Source organism: Syngnathoides biaculeatus, chromosome 3 (assembly GCF_019802595.1).
Source record: "Syngnathoides biaculeatus isolate LvHL_M chromosome 3, ASM1980259v1, whole genome shotgun sequence".
NCBI classification, from domain to species: domain Eukaryota; kingdom Metazoa; phylum Chordata; class Actinopteri; order Syngnathiformes; family Syngnathidae; genus Syngnathoides; species Syngnathoides biaculeatus.
The window spans coordinates 33,246,339-33,267,096 of record NC_084642.1 but is presented as its reverse complement, the minus strand read 5'-3'; the positions used below and the strand labels follow the sequence as shown (position 1 = coordinate 33,267,096).

Sequence of the window (20,758 nt, the reverse complement as noted above, 5' to 3'; positions counted from 1 at the left end):
ACCCAAATACTTAGACTGTCCAAAATCTCTTGGTATGATGAACCATTAAGTGTTTCTTAGCTCATAGGGTAATATTCTGGATATTTTCAACTTTGTAAAAACAGTTTGGACATGCCCTCTTCTGGTTCCAACATAACAGTGTATGATTGCTCAAATCAAGGTTCATAAGGACACAGATCAGAGAGTTTAATGTGATGAACTTGACCCAATAGAACACTTTTGGATGGATTTGAATGGAGACTGAGAGTCAGGTCTTTTCATCCAACATCAAACCTTTCATAAATTCCCATAAACACATTCCTAAACCTTGAAGAGAACCGTGACAGAAGACTTTAAAATGTTATTGGAAAACCAACACACCAATTTTACCAGAGCGCCCAGAGAAAACCCAAGGAAGCACAGGGAGAATATTGAAACTCCAAACAAGCAGGACCGGGATTTAAAATACGGTCTTCAAAACTGTGAGGCTAATGCTCGAACCAGTCGCGCCACTGTGCCGCCCTATGTGTGTATATATCCGGTCTGTGAGAAAAATGACTACTCTAAACCTGGCCACGGTGCAAAGAAGGTTGGGAGTACTGTTTTACACCTTTGAATTATTCCTGATTTTATGGGTAGAGCTAAAACTCAGCATCTTCATTTCTACTACCTCCAATTCTGCTTCCTGGTGTTTCTTCAATGCCACCGTCTAATCCGTACATCATGGCCGGCCTCACCACTGTTTTATAAACTTTGTTCTTCATCCTAGTGGAGACTCTTCTGTCACATAGACACCTTCTGCCAACTGTTCCACCCCGCTTGGATCCGTTTCTTCACTTCCTTATCACACTCACGCTCTGTATTGTTGACCCCAAGTATTTGACGTCGTCCACCCTCGCTATCTCTTCTCACTGGAGCTTCACTCTTCCACCTCTGCCCCTCACATTCATGCACATATATTCTGTTTTACTTCGGCTAATTTTCACTCCTATCCTTTCCAGTGCATGCCTCCATCTTTCTAATTGTTCCACCGCCTGCTCCCTGCTTTCACTGCAGATCACAATATCATCTGTGAGCATCATGGTCCAAGGGGATTCCAGTCTAACCTCATCTGTCAGCCTATCCATTACAACCGGAAACAGGAAGGGGCTCAGAACAGATCCTTTAATGCAGTCCCACCTCCACCTTAAATTCTTTTGACATACCTACGGCACATCTCACCACTGTTCTGCTGCCCTCACACATGTCCTGTACTATTGTAACATATTTCTCCGCCACACCAGACTTGCGCATGCAGTACCACACTTCCTCTCTTGGTACTCTGTCATAGGCTTTCTCTAGGTCTACAAAGACACAATGTAGCTCCTTCTGACCTTCTCTGTACTTTTCCATGAGCATCCTCAAGGCAAATAATGCATCTGTGGTTCTCTTTCTAAGCATGAAACCATACTGTAGCTTGCAGATACTTACTTCTGTCCTGAGTCGAGCCTCCACTACTCTTTCACATAACTTCATTGTGTGGCTCATTATCTTTATTCCTCTAGTTTCTACAGCTATGAAAATCGCCTTTGTTCTTAAAAATGGGGGAGTAGCACACTTTTCCTCCATTCTTCTGGCATCTTCTCTCCCGGTTGTGTTCTATTTAATAAGTTGATCAAAAACTCCATAGCCACCTCTCCAAATTGCTTTCATACCTCCACTTGTATATCATCAGGACCAACTGTCTTTCCATTTTTCATTCTGTTCAGTGCCTTTCTAACTTCCCCCTTCATAATCCTTGACAATTCCTGGTCATTCACGTTTGCCTCTTCTACTCTACCTTCTCTCCCATTTTCTTCATTCATTAACCTCTCAAAGTACTCTTTCCATCTACTTAACACACGACTGGGACCAGTCAACATATTTCCATCGCTATCCTTAATCACCATTTACTTAATGCACATCCTTCCCATCTCTATCCCTCTGTCTGGCCAACCTGTAAAGATCCTCTTCTCCTTCTTTCATATCCAACCTGGTGTACATGTTGTCAAATGCCTCTTGTTTAGACTTCGCCACCTCTACCTTTTCCCTAAGTTGCATCTCAATGTATTCCTTCCGCCTCTCCTCAGTCCTCTCCACGTCCCACTTCTTCTCCGCTAATGTCTTTCCTTGGATGACTTCCTGTATTTTGGGGTTCCACCACCAAATCACCTTCTGCCCTTTCCTACCAGAAGGCACCCAAGTACTCTCGTGCTTGCCTCTCTGAGTAACTTGGCAGTCCTATACCAGTCTACCAGGAATTCTTCCTGTCCATCTAGAGAACTGTCTCACCTCTTTCCGAAAGGCCACACAACATTCTTCCTTTCTCAACTTCTGCCACATGGTTCTAGCTTTGTCTTCTTAATAACTACCAGAGTCATCCTACACACCACCATCCTATGCTGTCGAGCTACACTCTACCCCACCACTACCTTATAATCAGTAACATCCTTCAGATTACATCGTCTGCACATAATATAATCCATCTGTGTTCTTCTACCTCCGTTCTTGTTGGTCACTCTATGGTCCTGTCTCTTCTGGAAATAAGTATTCACCACTGCCAATTTCATCCTTTTTGCGAAGTCCACCACCATCTGACCCTCAAAGTTCCTTTGATGAATGCCGTACTTACGCATCACTTCTTCATTGCCCCTGTTTCCTTTGCCAACATGTCCACTGAAATGTGCACCAATCACAACTCTCTCTCTCTCTGGGATGCTAATTCATCTAGTTCCTTCCAGAATTTCTCTTTCAACTCGAGGTCACAATCCTACCTGTGAGGCATAGCCGCTAATCACATTAGACACAATACCCTCAATTTCACATTTCAGCCTCATCACTCAAAATGATATATTCTTAGCCAGGTCTTCCTTTAAAATAACCCCTAATCCATTTCTCTTCCCTTCTACTCCATGGTAAAACTATTTAAACACTGCTCCTAAGCTTCTAGCATTACTCCCTTTCAACTTGCTCTCTTGGATGCACAATACATCAACCTTTCTCCGAATCATCATGTCAACTAACTCCTGAACTTTTCCTGTCATAGTCCCAAGATTCAAAGTCCCTACACACAGTTGTAGGGTGTGTGCATGCCTCTTCTTCTTCTGCCGACTAAGCCTCTTTCATCCTCTTTTTTGTCTTCGACCTACATTATATGAGGACCAGCCTACAAGACGCACAGGAATTGTGCCCCCCTCCGGGCTGCAGATAGTCAAAAGAAGCAATCAAATAAACAAAGTCAGCACATAAGGTACACAAATCACATACTACATGTGTGAAAATATCAAGGATATGGCGATTTAAAGGATATGGATGGAAGGGATTCAAACTACAATGACCTTCACTCTAGTAGTTGAAGGTTGAGTCCAGGTTCGATGTTTGGTCCTTGTTGTATACTCTCCGTAGGTAATGTTAGCGTGCTAGGCAAACTTGGGCTGAGCAGCTTCAACGCAAGTGATACACAGCACCATAAATAAGATAAGACTTGTTAAATTTCCGATAAGTCCACACGGCCCTCGTCGTACAAGTTATGAAGTTACTCACATTCGATGTTTCTTCAACAGCACCGTTTGATCACAAACACATCTCGTTGTTAGCCAGTTAAGCTAAGGTGGTCTGGGCCTATAAGCAAGTTTAAGTTGACGTTACTACTTGCCCAACTTCCTACTAAGTACTCACGGTGCTCGTTGTAAACAAAACATAGGTTTTGCCTGTCATATAAGTACTAATATTTTATGTTAAATATTAGTTCACCTCAGTTAAATATTAGAATACAGACGCGTTTTGTTGTTCGCGATCTAGGCTAGGCTAACTTAGGCCGAGCAGCTTCAACGCAAATATACGACTCCAATTTGGGTACTAAGATTGCACAGATGATGATTTTAGTCCACTGAAGTCGTCACCAGGAGCGTCCCACACCGAGTAGTCACAACTGCCTTAATTTTACAAAATAGTGAAGTTTTTTTAAGCCCCCTCAAAATGAGTAAAGAAAAAAGAGATGGATTGACTTTTTGAAAGACAGAGGGTGATCTGAACATCTACACCATGACCCAATTCAGCAGTGTAGATTTTAACACATTTTTTTTGTAAACTTTCCCGAGACAACATGGCTTCGTGGGTAACTTGATACAAGTGAATGGGGCAGTGCAGAGTAACTTTCTGGGGATCCTCCTACTGTCCCACTGTCGTCAGCTAACATGTGACATTATGTCACCAACAACGAATCGAAGTAGTTTTGTGTGCGTATTTTTATGATTCTAATCCACAATAACCATTCAATTTTGGAGTTGAGCCTCATAACATGATTTTACATCATATAAGTCATCACCCCTTCAGTATGATTGATTCCTTTTTTTTTTTTTTTTTACAAAGATTTTGGTCAATACAATTTTATGTCTTGTTTTAGATTAAGTCATAATGTTTTGGAATATCTGAATTTGCACATCCATATTTTATTTAGCTATTTTATTTTATGTTTGATGCAAGTCACTCAAGTTTTTTTTCACTGAGTATCGTCTTCCTCTGATTATTTGGAGGAGTTTTTTTTTTTTTTTTTACTTTTACTTGATTCATATTAAAAGTAGCAGTACTTTTACTTTTGCACTCACCTCTATTGTGGCATAATGTTTTGGAATATCTGAATTTGCATATCCATATTTTATTTAGCTATTTTATTTTATGTTTGATGCAAGTTACTCAAGTTTTTTTTCACTGAGTATCGTCTTCCTCTAGTGATTATTTGGAGGACTTTTTTTTTTTTACTTTTACTTGATTCATATTAAAAGTAGCAGTACTTTTACTTGTGCACTCACCTCTTTTGGGGCTTATATAGATATAGAAATACAAAAACCTCCCCCAAAAAAGTAGGACAGACAAATAAAGATGTGAGAGCGTTTTCACCTCTGAAGTCCACATGCCTGTCCTCCCAGGGCATTAGCACCATAAAGAGAGCAGTCCTCTGAACATATGACAGAGCTGAGATTTGCTCCGCTGTCACTGCACCAGCCTGCTCGTGAGAGAACATGCTGATCTGTCGCTGATGGAACACAACCTTGATGTGGAGCGACACGAGGGCAAGGACGGGCCGGGTCGAAATAATCAGATGAATGCAGTCTTCACATAGATGATGTCAAGGAATAATTTTGCAAAAATAGTCCAACTTACAGCAAATTTATCAGGCGGTATCATTGAGATAGCCATAGGTGTTATTCCATCTATTTGCTCCTTTCCCAAGGCTGACATGACTATATCTGGGAGACCAGCTGTAAGAAGTTAAAAAGACATTAAGGCTGCTGTAACCCCTCAGGAGACAGAGAAATATAATGATATTGTCATTGGTTGAGACAATTCACAACAATTTCAAACGCCACAACATAACGACATTATTCCACAGTAGTGCAACGTTTAGGCACACCTGAAGTGGGCACTGGGAATCCTGTATAATTTGTCAGGGTTGCCGGGGATAAAGGACCGATGGACCAACAGGCTTCACGTGAAATAGGGACTAGAATTGAATAACTCACTCTATCCATAATCACCAAGGGCTAAAGAAACAATTCAAAACCTTGAATGTATCAATCCTTGTAATGACCTGGATTTATAAAGTTCAGGGGGGAAAAAATGACCTGGCAAGTTGCACAAGTTTTAATGTAGTTGGAAAAGTAAGTGCAAGTAAGCTATTTTTGAACTATTTTGGAAAGTTAGCACTTTTGTATTGTCATGCACTATCAACATTGCAACTTTGTTTGTTTAAATTTGTGCAACTTCGCAATTTAGTCAGTTGGTCCATTGGCAATATATATCCCCAATGACCTGGATGAATTTATGCCGTTCGAGGCATCTAAATTTACTTCCGGTGTGCCGGAAGGTCGCTATGTTGTAGATGAATCCTATGTCGTGGCGTTTCCGTTCCGTCTTCATGCCATTGTGTTCTGGTATTTGCATTTGCATTGTCTTTTTTTTTTCCGAGTGACATTTGTATTTGTTGTCATGTTTGTAATTATGACCTGTCTCGCTCACCTTGATATTACGTAAGACTTGTATTCATCACTGTTAACCACAGCCCTTTAAAAGGCCAAAGAACCATTTTTACTTATGTCACAATTGAGACCACACACCTCACCCAACCAACAATCAGTAAAGAAATTTAATGATGAAAATGGAACATTTCGAATTTAATACGAATCAAAAAGGACTGTCAACCAGTCCAGGGTGTACCTCTCCTCTCGCCTATGGTCAGCTGAGATAGGATTTACCTCACCTATGACCCAATGAGGACAAACGGAACAGGCAAGGGATGGATACTCACGAGAAAATATTTCATACTAGTCATTAGAACCATTATTATAAAACAGCATCATGATGATTCATTTTAAGTTCATAAAGTAGAGCAGTCAGATAATTTGTGGGGTTCAAATTTGGAATTTTCCTGTTTTCAAACAACATAGCGTTCAAGCGTCATAGGTGACTGCGTACCTGCAATAACTCCAATCTCAATGAAGACCTCCATTCCCCATGAACTGATGGGTCCGAAAGCCAAACTGTGGGTAAGCAGGCCAACAAGTGCTGACAACTGTTCTTCTGAGCAGGCAAGCCTTAGCTGACCCAGCCAGAGCACTGCCTTGCTGTAACCATAAGGGGAAGACACAGTAAACCAGTAACCTTAAATAATTGGGGTCAGGGGCTTGAGTGATGAAATTGAGCTTTGTATTTAAAAGCAAATGTGAATTTCCTGACCTGAACTCCACAGCATTGAAAGAGCTCATTTCTGTAGCTTTGGCTCCACACACAATGTATCCGACTGCAACCAATGTGCTGGAGTCCAGTTGGCTTGGGTTCAGCTTGGTGGAATTCAACATTGTTGTGAACAGTGCAACCAGCTAGGAAGAAAGCAAGACTCGTGACCTGCCGTACCCTTGTGCTATGAAATCCCTGTACTTAAGTACAACAGAAAAAGTATTTTTTTCATCTGCTGTATAAGTTGCTTTGCTTTTCTTACAACTGCATTTGTAATATTACATATACAATACTCAAGAGGCCCCATAGCTCAGTGGTTAGAGCACTGGTTTGGTAAACCAGGGGTTGTGGGTTCATATCACACTGGGGCCTCCACTCCCTGAGAAGGGTTGCGTCAGGAAGGGCATCCGGTGTAAAAATTGTGCCAAACGTGTATATGCGTTCATCTGAGATGACATGCTGTGGTGACCCCGAAAGGGCTTTAATTTTTTTTTTTTTCCTTGAAATGAATTTTGAAGTATTCCTTCTGGATGAAAAAGTAGTCCATCCATCCACAGCACGTGTCAAATTTAAGACCCATGGGCCCCATCCAGCCTGCCACATCATTTTATGTGGCTGTGAAAGCAAATCATCTGTGTCAACTTCATTTCTGGTAAATTGCAAAATCTGAAAATTCTCTCCACATTTAATAATATTGAGATACTGCAAACATTTTTGTTACCAAGCAAGCTTCTAAGATAAGTTGAGTCATAATTTAACATTTTGGTTTTTATTTGATTTCAAAACTATCCACACAATTTTTTGTGTATATAGAGTACTTATAATAATACTAGATAATCGTATTTTTGTATGTGTCCACAGTCAAAGAAGAGAGAGGAACCATGGCAAAAATAGGTTTGACAGCCCTGACAATGTCAGTCTGTCTGTATCTATAACAGTCAAGTTAATGTACCCGAGAAATTACCTGTTTGTTGCTCCACTCACTGATTGCACCCATAGTGGCAATGCTACTCATCTCAGTCATTCGCAGCATGCTAATTTCCTCTGGTAACATTTCCAGTGACAATCGGCCCATCTGACTGATGATGGACTGGGAGAAGGAAGAAACCGGGCCGAACATCTTCATTTCCCAAACATTGGCCAGCAAAGAAAGGACAAATGCAGAGCAGCAGTATTACTTTGATGCTGCTCACTGTTGGGTTACAGATGGATTGAGAGTAGACCATGTGAGTCTTACTTGTTTGACTTTTTTGAAGACTTGGCTGCGTTGGTAAAGTGTAAGAAAGGGGTCATGGCCGATCAGCTCCAGACAATTGGTGAAGGCGGATGACGACATGCTTGTCAGGCTGTTTGAAGTCCAAGCAAATGGAGCTGTTGTATGCAGAATCTCACAGGTAGGAACCATAGAAGCTGCTGTTGAAAAATAGAACTTTGGATAAAGGTGATCCATGATGTACAGAACATTAACTTATTTAATTGGAGTTGAATCCTTTGCTTTAAATAAGACATTTATAAAGGTTGGACAACCAAACCGGTGCTTACGTGACAGAGAAGTTATCTTTAGGAAACCTAGAAAGAACTGAAGGACAAACTGCTGCTTTTCAGCAAGTCGCCTCTTCTCAGCCTCATCTAAACAGTGAAGACCCACAAGGCTGCGTTCCCATTGACGTTGGCTCATGAACAGCTTCTCGATACGGCCAGCAGTCATCAAACCCTGTTGTAACATACAGTACATCAACATGGTGACCCACTGATGCTTTACAGGATACCACCTGATCCTGACACCTGCTGGACTTAAAAGATACCATGACAGGTTCTCATTGCCTAATGGGTTGTATCAAGTGACGATCTAAATACCTCACTGTGGCTTTTTGGATCTGAGAGAAGAATTGTGCTTTAATACAAATGCAACAAAGCCCAAAGGGCAACTTATGTGACCTAAATGTTACTTCCCACGTCTAATAAAAGCAAATTTACAGCATTAAACTCACCAAGGATATATCCTGTAGACGGTCCTGAGGAAGGAAAAATATAAACCGGCCTATCTGACTCAGAGTAGTCTGGTTCCAGTTCTCGACCGCGGGGCTGGAGGGAGGAAAAAAAAAATCTCACACACAATAGCAATATCATCTAATTTTAAAAAAGAATGAATAAATAAATAATTGTCTTAATAACACTACAAAGATCGTGTCCTACTGGAATATCTTGTTGTAATGTTGTGTTTTATACCCGAAGACAACAACTTCCATCAGCATTTGAGCCACAATATCAATCTTGGTGCTACTGTAGCAGAGCGTCTGGAGAAAATCCAGATTGTCCACGAGGAACGTACGATCCAGCTGGACCAGAATCTCTTCCGAAACAAACGTGGCCATAATGTCCAAGGAACGGAACTCCTCTTCCGTATACACTCCAGTGTGCATGCCCTGTTGACACAAAGCAAGCAACAACAAACACATCAGCATTTGAAAGTGAGAGACTTTTGCTTTTTTTCGCTTGAACGACATTCTGCATGGGAATGTCCTGACCAGCTTCTGCACCATCTTGTCCACAAGGAGCTGCTGTTCTATTTTCGACATCATGAAAAAGGGAACAGGGTCCTCAATTATCATTTTCTGCAAAGTGTCCATCAGACCAAAAGGGAACTGTTTTATAGTGCTCACCCTGCAGATAAAAATACAATGTCCAAAACTGATGACTGTGAAAGATGACATTTTTATTTAGAGCATTATATTAATGGTTATTCAGGGGAACATTGTTTCACACTTACGGCATATACAGCGCTATCTCTACACCTAAATCTTCAAGCAGTTCAGAGAAGAACTCTGATTTATAGACCTCCTCGATCACACACCTTTTCTGCATTGGGGAGCAAACAGTCATTAAATTGTGTTCTCTATGACATGAATTTACACAACAAGGGAGGAAATTCTTTTGTCAATATCTAGCCACATTTTACCAATGATGTGTGCAGAGGTCTGGGCTGCTGCCTGAGGAGGGCCAAGATTTTCCTCAAGGCTGCAGGTGAGTTATCAGCCCTTAAGTGCTGCTGTAAGACTTGGCAGCTCAAGCCCTGGCCCAGCATCCCAAGATTCCTGATCGTGTAAAGATCACAAACACACAAATGAATGGTCTGTGAGTCTGCAAAATATTCGCAAACTGGTCTACTACACAGAAACGACCGATTATGCATTAGTGTACAAACACTGTACAGTTGGTGTGGAAATGCAATTACATTTTAAAAAATACTTACAAGAAATCTTTGATAAGGTTTGATTTAGTATTCCACATACTTTTAAGTATTGCTTTAGCCTAGGAAAAAATATGGAAAAAAAGTTTATGGCATTACAGTGACATTATACAGCCTGTGGGAAGTTTCCATCATCATTTATTGTGATGAAAAAAAACAACAGAACTCTTATGGAGAAAGACTTGTTATCTTTGTTGTTTGTGTCCAAGCAAGTTTATTTACAGGAGTAGTGATAGTAATATCACCTCTGCTTGACAATTTATTAACTATTAGAGACACATAACATCTCATCTTAACAAATCTACTCAGGGTGTTTGTGTTTGTGGCCACGTTTGATTCAAGCAATACTGAAAAAAGTTGAGCTCTGTGCAACCTGCTGTACATTCCACTTTTTAGTGGCTGAACTGGAGATGTTGTCCATTAGCAGGTGAGTTCTTGCCAGGATACTAAGTAGGGGAGTGCAACATAGCAGTGGATCAACATGATCCAACCAGAAGATCACCTCTGGATAGCCCTGGTTAGGAAAAAGGTAAAGCATAAAAGTGTTAAATCCCGGTTCCTTACTATGCAAAGTCGTTATCTGGCATAGCAAAAAAAAAAAAAAACACCCTGCAGCAATAGCGCATCATAAGGACTTGGCCGTTGAAACTAGAGGATCATGCATCCGGACTCGCTGTGGGCATTAGAAATTGCAACTACTGTAATTGCTAGTCTGCATCCATAATGTCAGGCACTGCCTCCCAGCTCAGAGGTGCAGTCATTGTTCTGCAGGTAGCATCCCTCTAATGCCTACTTGTGTACACCACATGTGCGTGTCTGCTCTCTGTGTTGTGTTCAAAACAATTCCAGCAAAGGAAAATTGAATTTCCACTTGAGGGATCATAACGACTATAAACAAAATTAAATTAAAATGTACTTCTGGCAATACTCTCACTCTTAAGAAAGCATATAAAATTTCCATCAGATCAATTTCAATAAAGCAAAAAAAGAAAAATGTAGAATCAATCAGAATGTATTTCTCCCTGTTATATTTATTTTTATTCATTCATGTACCCATAGTTTGGTGGCAATTGCATTTGCTTGCGCTGGATGGAGGCCCGATGAGTGTTGGGCCATGTCAGGTAGCGATGACAGCAGCCTGTCCGATGTGAGTGTCAATAACGTCTCCGTCTTTACTCCTGCGATGATAGAACCGAGCTCCTTCAGGCTTCCTGGATTGCTCAGCTACTCACAGGAAAGAGTAAATGGCGGTCAGATAAACCAAACCAGTACAGAGCAGATTGTTTTGGAAGAAAAAAAAAGACTTACTGTGTTGATAGATGACAACTTGTCAAAAATTATGGAGGCCTGCAAAACATATCACGTCTTCACACAAATCTTAACAGATTTCTGGAAGTACCATCTTGTTTGAAACCCTTCACCATCATCCCAGTCGATCATGATATCGGAAGCAAGTTCTTATCCGACGACACACAACTGTACTCAACCTGATGGGTTCTCTCCTGCTAGCAGTGCTCCTCATGCCTCCCACTTCTTTGTCCACTCCAACAACACCATGAAGCATTTACACCTTCTTACATTTCCGCTTCCTGCACTGTCCTAAGAAATTGACCCCCGTATTGGGGACCAGAACTCTTGCCGCTTCCAAGTACAGTAAATCACTCCCATCTACTCCCTCTGACTCAGTCTGCTTTTTGGTCCAGTCCAATTTTTAAAAATTTCATATCGTTACAGAGTACTCTGGCCATCATAGACCCAGCAACACCGGAAGCATTGAGGGAAGCGCTCACTGATCAGGTAATGCAGATAGGCAGACGGAATAAAGAACTCTGTGAAATGAATACCCCCACACAACAAGTATTTTTTCTGTCCTTCCAGAGCCACCTGAGCAGTTCTGCCAAGCCCACAGCCTCCGACCAACCCATCTTCCTGTACAAATAGCTTAACGTTCCTTCTCCTGAACCATATTGTGGGGACCCACTGTAGGTTCATTCAGCCAATTCCTACTAAATGGTTTATTAGTATTTGACCTACAACATCCGAGTTACCAAACTGATAAATCCAAGGTTGCATTTATCATTAACCTCCTGCATGGAAAAACTGACAAATGGGTTATCATGCATTGGCAGAATTCCTGTCCTATTCAAGCTTGAAAAGTTTTTGACCACCCCATGAAGGGTAGAGAAGCCACTTGGCACCTCCTTGTCCTCACCTAAGGTTCAAGTTCTGCAAAATTGTACACCATAGACATTGGAATAGTTGCGGGTGAATGTGTTTGGGACAACACCAATTTAAGAGGGTTTTTTTTCTTTCTAAAGCATTATGTTGGTCACTCAAAGACAAGCTGACACTCAGGGACAAACCTACCTCACTACAGGAATTGATCTCATTGCCCATCTAATTTGACAATCGTCAACTAGAAAGGGCAGAAGAGTGAAGAATTAAAACATGCAATAGAGGACCGTCCATGGGCACGATGCCTCCAGCCATTCTGTCGCACCCTGAACAGCCCGCTGCTTCCTCTCCATCTGCTACTGGACTGGAGGAGCCCATGTAACTAGGCAAGATCTGTTCATATGACCTGGAACATCAGCATCGCTTCACTCAGCGATTATTTATTTTGGACAGCCAGGTTACTTCATAGCCAATTGCTCCATGAACCAAGAGACACGTAGTGAGCAAAACAAACACCTCCCCAAGCTCTCCCTCCTGATTGACCATTCCCTTGTGTATTCTTGGTCCCTTTTGGAACACACTTGTCACAGCCCTCATTGACTCCGACGCAGATGACATTTTTGTTCATGAGGGCTTGGCGTGTCACCTCCAGCTTACCCTCAAGCCCCTCCAATTCCCTAAGAAGGTTACAGCCCTGGACGGGGGACTTCTCTCCCCTGTCACCCACCAAACTGCACCGTTTAACCTGATCACGATGTGGAGAATTGTGAGCTACTAGCCATCATCTGGGCCTGGGAGGAGTGGAGACACTGGCTGGAAGGGACCATCTTTTCATGGACTCATTGAATTCATCCTAGCCTGCTCTTTCTGTGCCTGGAGTAAAGCTTTACATCAGCCCCCTTACCTGTTGCTTGGTCCTGCATTTGACTGGAATTCTTTACTGGCCTACCCCCCTCTGAAGGTACCCCATCAGCCTTACCAACACTGACCTGACATTTCACATTTCCCTGTTTAAGACCATTTCCAGCAATAACCTTAGTTTCAGCTGTTTCTCAGGAGTCAAGCCTCGCCCACCACCTGCTATCAGCGCCATTACAGTGACTTTGAAACTGACTGAAAACCCACATTGGCTTCGTGACTTACAAACCTGTTCATCACAAAGCATAAACTATTTTGCACAGACTGTATAAACTTCCAACATCCTGTGAAACCCCTACATTGTGTGCACTGCTGTACCTGTGCAGGACTGAAAGACACAGCTTTGAGGGCTGGAAGCGCTGCAAGAAGCTGTGAGGGGGAGAGGTCCAGCAGGAAAGTTGCACCAACAAAGGGCAGAAGATTTGCAATGTCTGCCAGTTTATTTGGACTGAGTGAGGATGGGATCTTTAACTCAGGGATGTTCAGTAACAGACTGGAAGTCTGGAAGAAACAGTAGGTAAAAAAGCATGACATACAGAACCAACAGAAACATCTCCGCATTCAGTATCATGAGAAAATGTGTTAAAACGTTTGACTGCACTGTAAGGATGACAACTGAATACCGTTAAAAATATAGAAAACATTAACAACACAAATGAATTAGAGCACCTCAGATTTTCTGGGTTTCTGGCTTGTACTAACCAAGTGACTCGGTAAGGTGAGCCCGTCGTTGCTACAGTTCATGATGACTTCCCACATTACCTTGAAGGCCTCGCTGCCATTGTAAGACATGAGGTCACTTGGCTCTGCCAGGCACGAGAGACTCCCCAGCCTAAAATCACAGCCAAAGTCAACATTCTGATGATTGTTGACTTCTTTTGTATTATTGTATGAGTGTGTTTCTAATGTTGCACCCCTCTCAATAAATAATGTAACCAAAATATTACAACCTCTTCTCGTAATGTACTGCATGTCTACACCAATTAAGACTACAACCACAAGAATAAACACTGTATATCCATCCATCCATTTTCAAAACCGCTTATAATTATTAGGGTTGCGGGATCCTGGAGGCTCTTCCAGCTGACTGCAGGCAAAACGTAGACGACACCCTTAACCTCAGTCACAGGACACATATATACAAGGACAACCATTCAGATTCACTTTTACATCATCGTCTCAGTGGGAATGGAACCTACGTTTCCCCCAGCAAAGTGAGGCAAGTGTACCATTACAACTTTGGTGACTCAAGAATAAATGTATCCATCCATCCATCCATCCAACCATTTTCTTAGCCGCTTATCCTCATGAGGGTCGAGGGAGTGCTGGAGCCAATCCCAGATGTCAATGGGCAGGAGGCAGGGTACACCCTGAACTCATTTCCAGCCAATCGCAGGGCACATAGAGACAAACTGCCGCACTCACAATCACACCTAGAGGCAATTTAGAGTGTCCAATTAATGTTGCATGTTCTTGGGATGTGGGAGGAAACCGAAGTGCCCGGAGAAAACCCATGCAGACACGAGGACAACATGCACACTCCACACAGGCAGGTCTGTGATTGAACCTGGGACCTCAGAACTTTGAGGCCAATGCTTTCCAGCTGAGCCACCGTGCCGCCCAACAGTAAATATATTGCCTCGTAAAATTAATTAATCTCTCTGATAGTATCAATCGAAAATGAAATTCTAATTAAGCTTTTGTCTTACTCCATTAATTGTCTGGTGAGTTTAAAGCACAACACATGCAACATTTGAAGTAAAGATAAATTTAAGAGGAAAGTCAAGAAGTCATATGCTGGTAGAAAGAGTTGCAGTGGTCTCTGCAGGTGGCTGACCTTATGAAGTCGTGAGAAGTCAGGTTTTTGTAGGTGCCAATGATGCTCTGTGCCACAAATTCCTGCTTCAAGGAAGTCAGGTTGTTTCGTTGCAATACATCCAGTCCGTCTAATAGCTAAGGAAAAAAAAATACTGTAAACTGCTGTGGCACTCAGTGGAGAACAACCCTCCCCCAAGAACCAACAATATGAATTTGCATTTATTTTATGGTTTCATAGATACCCACCGCCCACAAGTGCATGCATTTTGTCCCTAGGTTTCATGCATTATTTATGAGAAATTATGTATTATATTTGCCACGTTAAGAATGACTATCGGCAGTAGTAAAGTAAGGCCCACTTCAGGGATTCAGCGCCCACTAAAATAATCTTAATCCCTGCTAAAAGATTTGGTTGTTGTTTTTCCAATGTTTTAAACCCCCCAAATTCTAGAATAAGAGACGAATCCAATAAGCCTTCTCGGGATTGGCTGCACCCAAAAATCTGAACACTGAGAAAAACAGATGGAGGCAAAAATGGGGGGGTAGGGACCTAAACAGATAAATCTGGGGATGACAAACTGCATGTATGTGGGTCCATGCCACTAATACCTGCTGTTAGCTGAACGAAGAAGCCCCATGTGTTGACTGGGTGTGTAAATTAAGATGAAGGAGGTTATAGAATGACCTTTATGCATGAATTCACATTTGTCATCGGTCCATAATCTGCATTTCCTTTCAGTTTGTCCAGTTAGGAGTCACCACAGCGTGCCATCCTTTTCTATGAAAGACAACATCCTGCATCCTCCTCTTACAACAACTGCCCACATATGTCATCTATCAATCTTTAGTTTTCTTCGTGCACTCTTGCCTGGCAGCTCTATCATCACCCTTCGACCAAAATAATCACTCAATCCCTTCTGGACTAGTCCAAGCCATCAATGTCTGCTCTTGCTAACTTTGTCTCCAAACATCTAACCTTGGCTGCTGCACCTCTGATAAATTCATTTCTAATACAATCCAATCTGGTCACCTTCAGAGAGAACCAAGATCTTCATTTCTGCCACCTCCAGCTCTACTTCCTGTTGTCTCTTCAGTGCCAACGTCTCTAATCTGTACATCATGGCAGGCCTCACCAAAGTCTTATAAACTTTGCCTTTTTTTTTTTTTTTTTTTGCAGAGACTCTTCTGTCACGTAACACACTTGAAACCTTCCTCCACCCGTCCCAAACTGCTTGGACCAGTTTCTTTACTTCCTTTTCACACACCATTGCCCTGGACTGTACTCCCCAAGTATTAAGAGTCTTCGAACCTCACTATTTCTTCCTCACATACTTTTTATTCTCTTTCTAACGTCCCCCTTACTAATCATTGCTACTTCCTGATCCACCACACTTGCCTCTCTTTGTCTTCCTTCTATCTCATTTCTCTCCCTTCATCTCATTCATCAACTCAAAGTATTCTTTCCATCTATTTAGCACACTACTGACACCAGTCATCACATTCCCATCTCTATACTTAATCACCCTTACCAGCTGCCCATCCTTCAACCACCAAGTCTCCTTCTCCCCTTTCCTACTGGAAGACACCCCAAGTACTCTCTGATCACCTTGACCATAGTAGTCCAGTCTTCCGGGGAGCTCGTCCTGTCCACCGAAAGCTTGTCTTAGCTGTTTCCGAAAGGTCACACAACATTCTTCCTTTCTCAGCGTCCACCACATGGTTCTCGGCTCTACTTTTTTCTTCTTAATCTTCTTACACACCACCAGAGTCATCCTACACACCACCATCCTATGCTGTTCTCCTGGGAACACAATACGTGAACCTTTCTCCTAATCATCATGTCAACCAACTCCCAAGCTTTTCTTGTCATAGTCTCAAGGTTCAAAGTCACCTTTTTTCTCTTTCTCTCTAAGAATCCGCTTTTTACCTGGACTTCATCTTTGACCCACAGAAGCTAACTTTCCACCAGCATCCAGTAGGTTAACTGCACCAGTAGCAGATGTTAATCCGGGCCACATCCGATCCAATATGGAATTCTTTGGATGAAAACTCATATTTATGAACCTCGAAAAGTTTTGAACTGGATGCCATCCTGACACAGCCCTCTGCATTTATCCAACGGGGCCCGGCCTACAGTTTGCATTGGCTTGTGCCCCATAGGGTTGCATTCAGTGGATGATGATGCTACTACAACTACTGATAATAATGGCAATCGAAATAATCACTTCTTTTTCTTTTCCTTTTGGCTTGTCCCGTTAGGGGTTGCCATAGCGTGTCATCTTTATCCATCTAAGCCCATCTCCTGCATTTTCCTCTCTAATACCCACTGTCCTCATGTCCTCCCTCACAACATCCATCAACCTTTTCTTTGGTCTTCCTCTCACTCTTTTGCCTGGCAGCTCCATCCTCAGCACCCTTCTACAAATATACTCACTCTCTCATCTCTGAACATGTCCAAACCATCAAAGTCTGCTCTCTCTAACCTTGTCTCCAAAATTAACATTACTTTTTTGTTTAAGGTAAAATTATTTCATTACTTTTTATGTACATCAATTTTTTGTCAAACATACACACCCAAAATATAAATCTGCGACTTTAAAAGTATCTGGGAGCAAACAGGTATTGTGATGTGAGCCAAAGTCATGTGATTATGCTATATATCGTTCAGTAATTTCAATGTATCTCAAAGGGGAAGGATTTAACATCTTACATTAATGTCGATCAGTAAAGACACACCTCAGCATCTGAGTCCCAACATAGTGACAAACATATTTGCCGGCCTTAAAAACATAGCGTATTCTTTGACATGTTCAAACACCAAGTAGCTGACGACAGCAACTGTGAATTGGAATTTGATTGCATTGTTAACTCCAAGAAGGCAAATTATTCTCTAATTCTGTGACATTTTTTGCATACAGTTTTGCATCTAATGTGCATACTTTTTCCCCCTTTTTGATTGTTAATATAAACAGAAATATTTCCTGTTTGTGTATTGCATTAAGAAAAAAATGGACTGTAACAACTACAAATCTAAGGGTGATTTTGAAATTTTATTCAACATTGCATCTGTTTAAAATCTGTCCAAAAATATTAAAAATATATTTCCGAGTCTTCATTAGGATTTTCCGAAATTTTGTGGTTGCGTGCTTAATTCATTCACATCCTATGCATCTCCTGGGGGCTAAGCGACTCCTCCACCATAAAACCTTATCACGCGCCTGACAATTGGCATTATCAGTTTTGTTCCATCTCTCACTGATTCAAAACATTTGAGGAAGTCTTTTTTTTTCTGTGTACATTGATCCTGCAAAAACAAAAACAAAAGCAATGATTCTTGCTCGAGATAGTTACAGTATTACCTAAAAATTGTTTGTGTCCCACTGACTTAACACCATAGAATTGGAGTCCCTAATAAAATTCCATTAAAAAAAAAAAAAATCACACTTTTTTCATCCATCTTCTCAACTCTGATTGCTGGTGAACCTATAACTGCTGACTTTGGGTGAGAGGCAAAGTGCACTCTGGGATGGTTGCTCGCCAATGACAGGACACGCTTAGACAAAAAAATATTCACAATTATGGCCAAGTCTAACCTGAGCATGACATGTTTTTGGATTGTGGATGGAAGATAGAGTACTCAAAGGAAAAAACACACAAGAAAAAGGAGAGCTTACTTACAATCTCTACTCAGGAAAGCAAGAGACAAGATTCAAACTCAGAACCTCAGAACTGTGGAAAAGACAAGACTAGTTGACCAGCCTGGTGGTCTACTTTTTTCAAAAAAGAACAAGTATTTAAGATAAGCTATATTCTGAATACATGCATGTATTTCTTCCATAATAAGATGCAAACTCAATTCTGGGGATCAGAAATGATGTCCGTCCTGCAACAGATATTGCATTTGGGACAAGCGTCATATTTCCTAGTGTGGTGTTGCAGGTAAGAAGACTGTTACCTGAGCAGGGAAGAGGTGTCGGAAAGTGTGGAACGGCAGGTGAGCGATCACATTTCCATGCTCCCTAATGAGTGACTGGTGAGCTTCAGTGATGCTAGAAGGGGGTAAAATTTTACTGTACCACAATCCAAAGGCCCGCTGCTGATTCACAGACATCTGGCCTAAGTTGCTGTTTATGGTTTTCCTCCTGGAAGACATAAAATGTGCATTTTCATTTTTACAACAGAGACATTAAGCAATCAGCACCAGATAATCTCCAAAAGTGTAAACTGATCATGACAATAAAGCTTTGACACAGTTAGTTAAGTATAACTATGTATAATAATGGATATTTATTTCCGGTAATGTATAATTTTACTGTATCATACTGAGAAATGTTTTTGCAACTATTTAACAACATGGAGCAACATGTGAGCATTTCTTTATTTAGAACATAGAAACAGTTCTCAGTATCCTGCAGTGATGTTCCTAAAGTCACATTTAAAAAAAAAAGGAAAAAAAAAACAGCACTTCAGGTTGTACCCCGCCCCTCGCCAAGAGTCAGCTGGGATTGGCTCCAGGACGTCCTCATTTTCCAATAAAAAAGATTTTTGTTACATTTTACATTCAATACAAATCTGAAAAGCATTGTTCATTGTTATGTTGACATAGTTAAATACGCCATCCTTATTTGCATGCTTGGTTCATCTGAATGTAGGCTGACTAAAAATGTCATAAATTATATCAATATGTCTGGGTGCAAGATTAGTGGTAAGTAAACATGGCTTCTCATACACATCAAGGTTGTTTTGCAGGGAAGGCATCCTGATGATGTCATTGGGACTGGCCGCCTCCAAAAGAGGAGCCAGCTCTGAAAAGAGACTTCCATCCTTTGCAAGATGGCTCTGGAACAGCACGGATGTCAAGGTGGACAAGTACTTATCAGTCAGCTGGCAACAAACAAACAAAACCAACTGTAACCCAACAGGAGTGGAGCATCTTGCAAAAGTGGGAAAACAAGGCCGAACAAAGTTATCGCATATGGGTAACAATATAACCACCTTGAGTGTATGCTTGTTTGTTGCATAGTATTGGAGGATCAGCCTGACAGTTGTGATGTGAGCAGTACTAAGCACTGACTGAAGGCCGGCCAATGGTATGGTGAAGTATTCCTACAAATGAAAAAAAAAGGGAGAAAGCGAGCCAAAACAACCTATAAGCACATGGCCATAAAGAAGGAATGTGTTGTTCAATGTGTAGCTAATATGTGTACCTTAATAATGACAGATACATTATTGGTTCCAACTCTGGCTGTCTCCATCAAGCTAGTTAGTAGTGTCTGCAAAGGAGAAAATCACAGCCCACCACACAGTGAAGCATTTGACGTGATACTGCACCAACCTCACAGATTTTGTCCAGCAAAATAAAATGGCACTGCGAAAGCCTGAAAAATGTAAACCTGCCTCAATTGTCAATGCTTGTAATGTATGCATGGTATTTAAGGGTTGATTTTTTTGTAAGATGTATCAGCAAAATAGTGCTTAATTAATTTCTGTGTTCTGTAATTCAGTTCAGTGACAACTGTCAAATGGTCATTATAAAAAGTCCATGGGGGGGATATTGCGATAGCTGTAAATACATGGGCTAATGATAAACCATAAACCAAAGCATAAAGATTTAGAACATCAAATCAAAGAGAAAATTATAGCACTTACAAAGCATCCATTCAGGATTCTGTCATTATCCTCTATGCTGTTCTCGCATATACTGTATATGCTGTGATGTATACAGTATTAACCATCAGTAGTACTTAATTGATTTTTTTATTTAGGGACATTTTTCTCAGTGACTCACTCCGCATTAACACATTGTGTAAAAACAACTACTAAAACTGTAACTTCTATCTTACACATAGAGTTTCATAGCATCCA

The 20,758-nt window shown here is 41.3% G+C and overlaps 1 protein-coding gene across 1 annotated transcript in view; it reads right to left on the bottom strand.

The window, feature by feature from the left end:
- strc1 (stereocilin 1) overlaps positions 1-20,758 on the bottom strand; it is a 29,135-nt gene that overhangs the window by 4,078 nt on the left and 4,299 nt on the right. The window contains exons 5-27 of the mRNA XM_061813396.1: positions 20,101-20,166; positions 19,889-19,999; positions 19,623-19,777; positions 18,849-19,035; positions 14,913-15,028; positions 13,778-13,907; positions 13,394-13,576; positions 11,291-11,329; positions 11,036-11,206; positions 10,356-10,496; positions 9,986-10,044; positions 9,692-9,827; positions 9,503-9,591; positions 9,261-9,396; positions 8,962-9,158; positions 8,724-8,817; positions 8,275-8,446; positions 7,970-8,145; positions 7,697-7,852; positions 6,733-6,875; positions 6,472-6,620; positions 5,161-5,258; positions 4,897-5,047 (exon numbers count right to left, since the gene is read on the bottom strand). Of these exons, the coding sequence (XP_061669380.1) occupies positions 4,897-5,047; positions 5,161-5,258; positions 6,472-6,620; positions 6,733-6,875; positions 7,697-7,852; positions 7,970-8,145; positions 8,275-8,446; positions 8,724-8,817; positions 8,962-9,158; positions 9,261-9,396; positions 9,503-9,591; positions 9,692-9,827; positions 9,986-10,044; positions 10,356-10,496; positions 11,036-11,206; positions 11,291-11,329; positions 13,394-13,576; positions 13,778-13,907; positions 14,913-15,028; positions 18,849-19,035; positions 19,623-19,777; positions 19,889-19,999; positions 20,101-20,166 (3,055 nt within the window). The remainder of the gene's footprint in view (positions 1-4,896; positions 5,048-5,160; positions 5,259-6,471; positions 6,621-6,732; positions 6,876-7,696; positions 7,853-7,969; positions 8,146-8,274; positions 8,447-8,723; positions 8,818-8,961; positions 9,159-9,260; positions 9,397-9,502; positions 9,592-9,691; positions 9,828-9,985; positions 10,045-10,355; positions 10,497-11,035; positions 11,207-11,290; positions 11,330-13,393; positions 13,577-13,777; positions 13,908-14,912; positions 15,029-18,848; positions 19,036-19,622; positions 19,778-19,888; positions 20,000-20,100; positions 20,167-20,758) is intronic.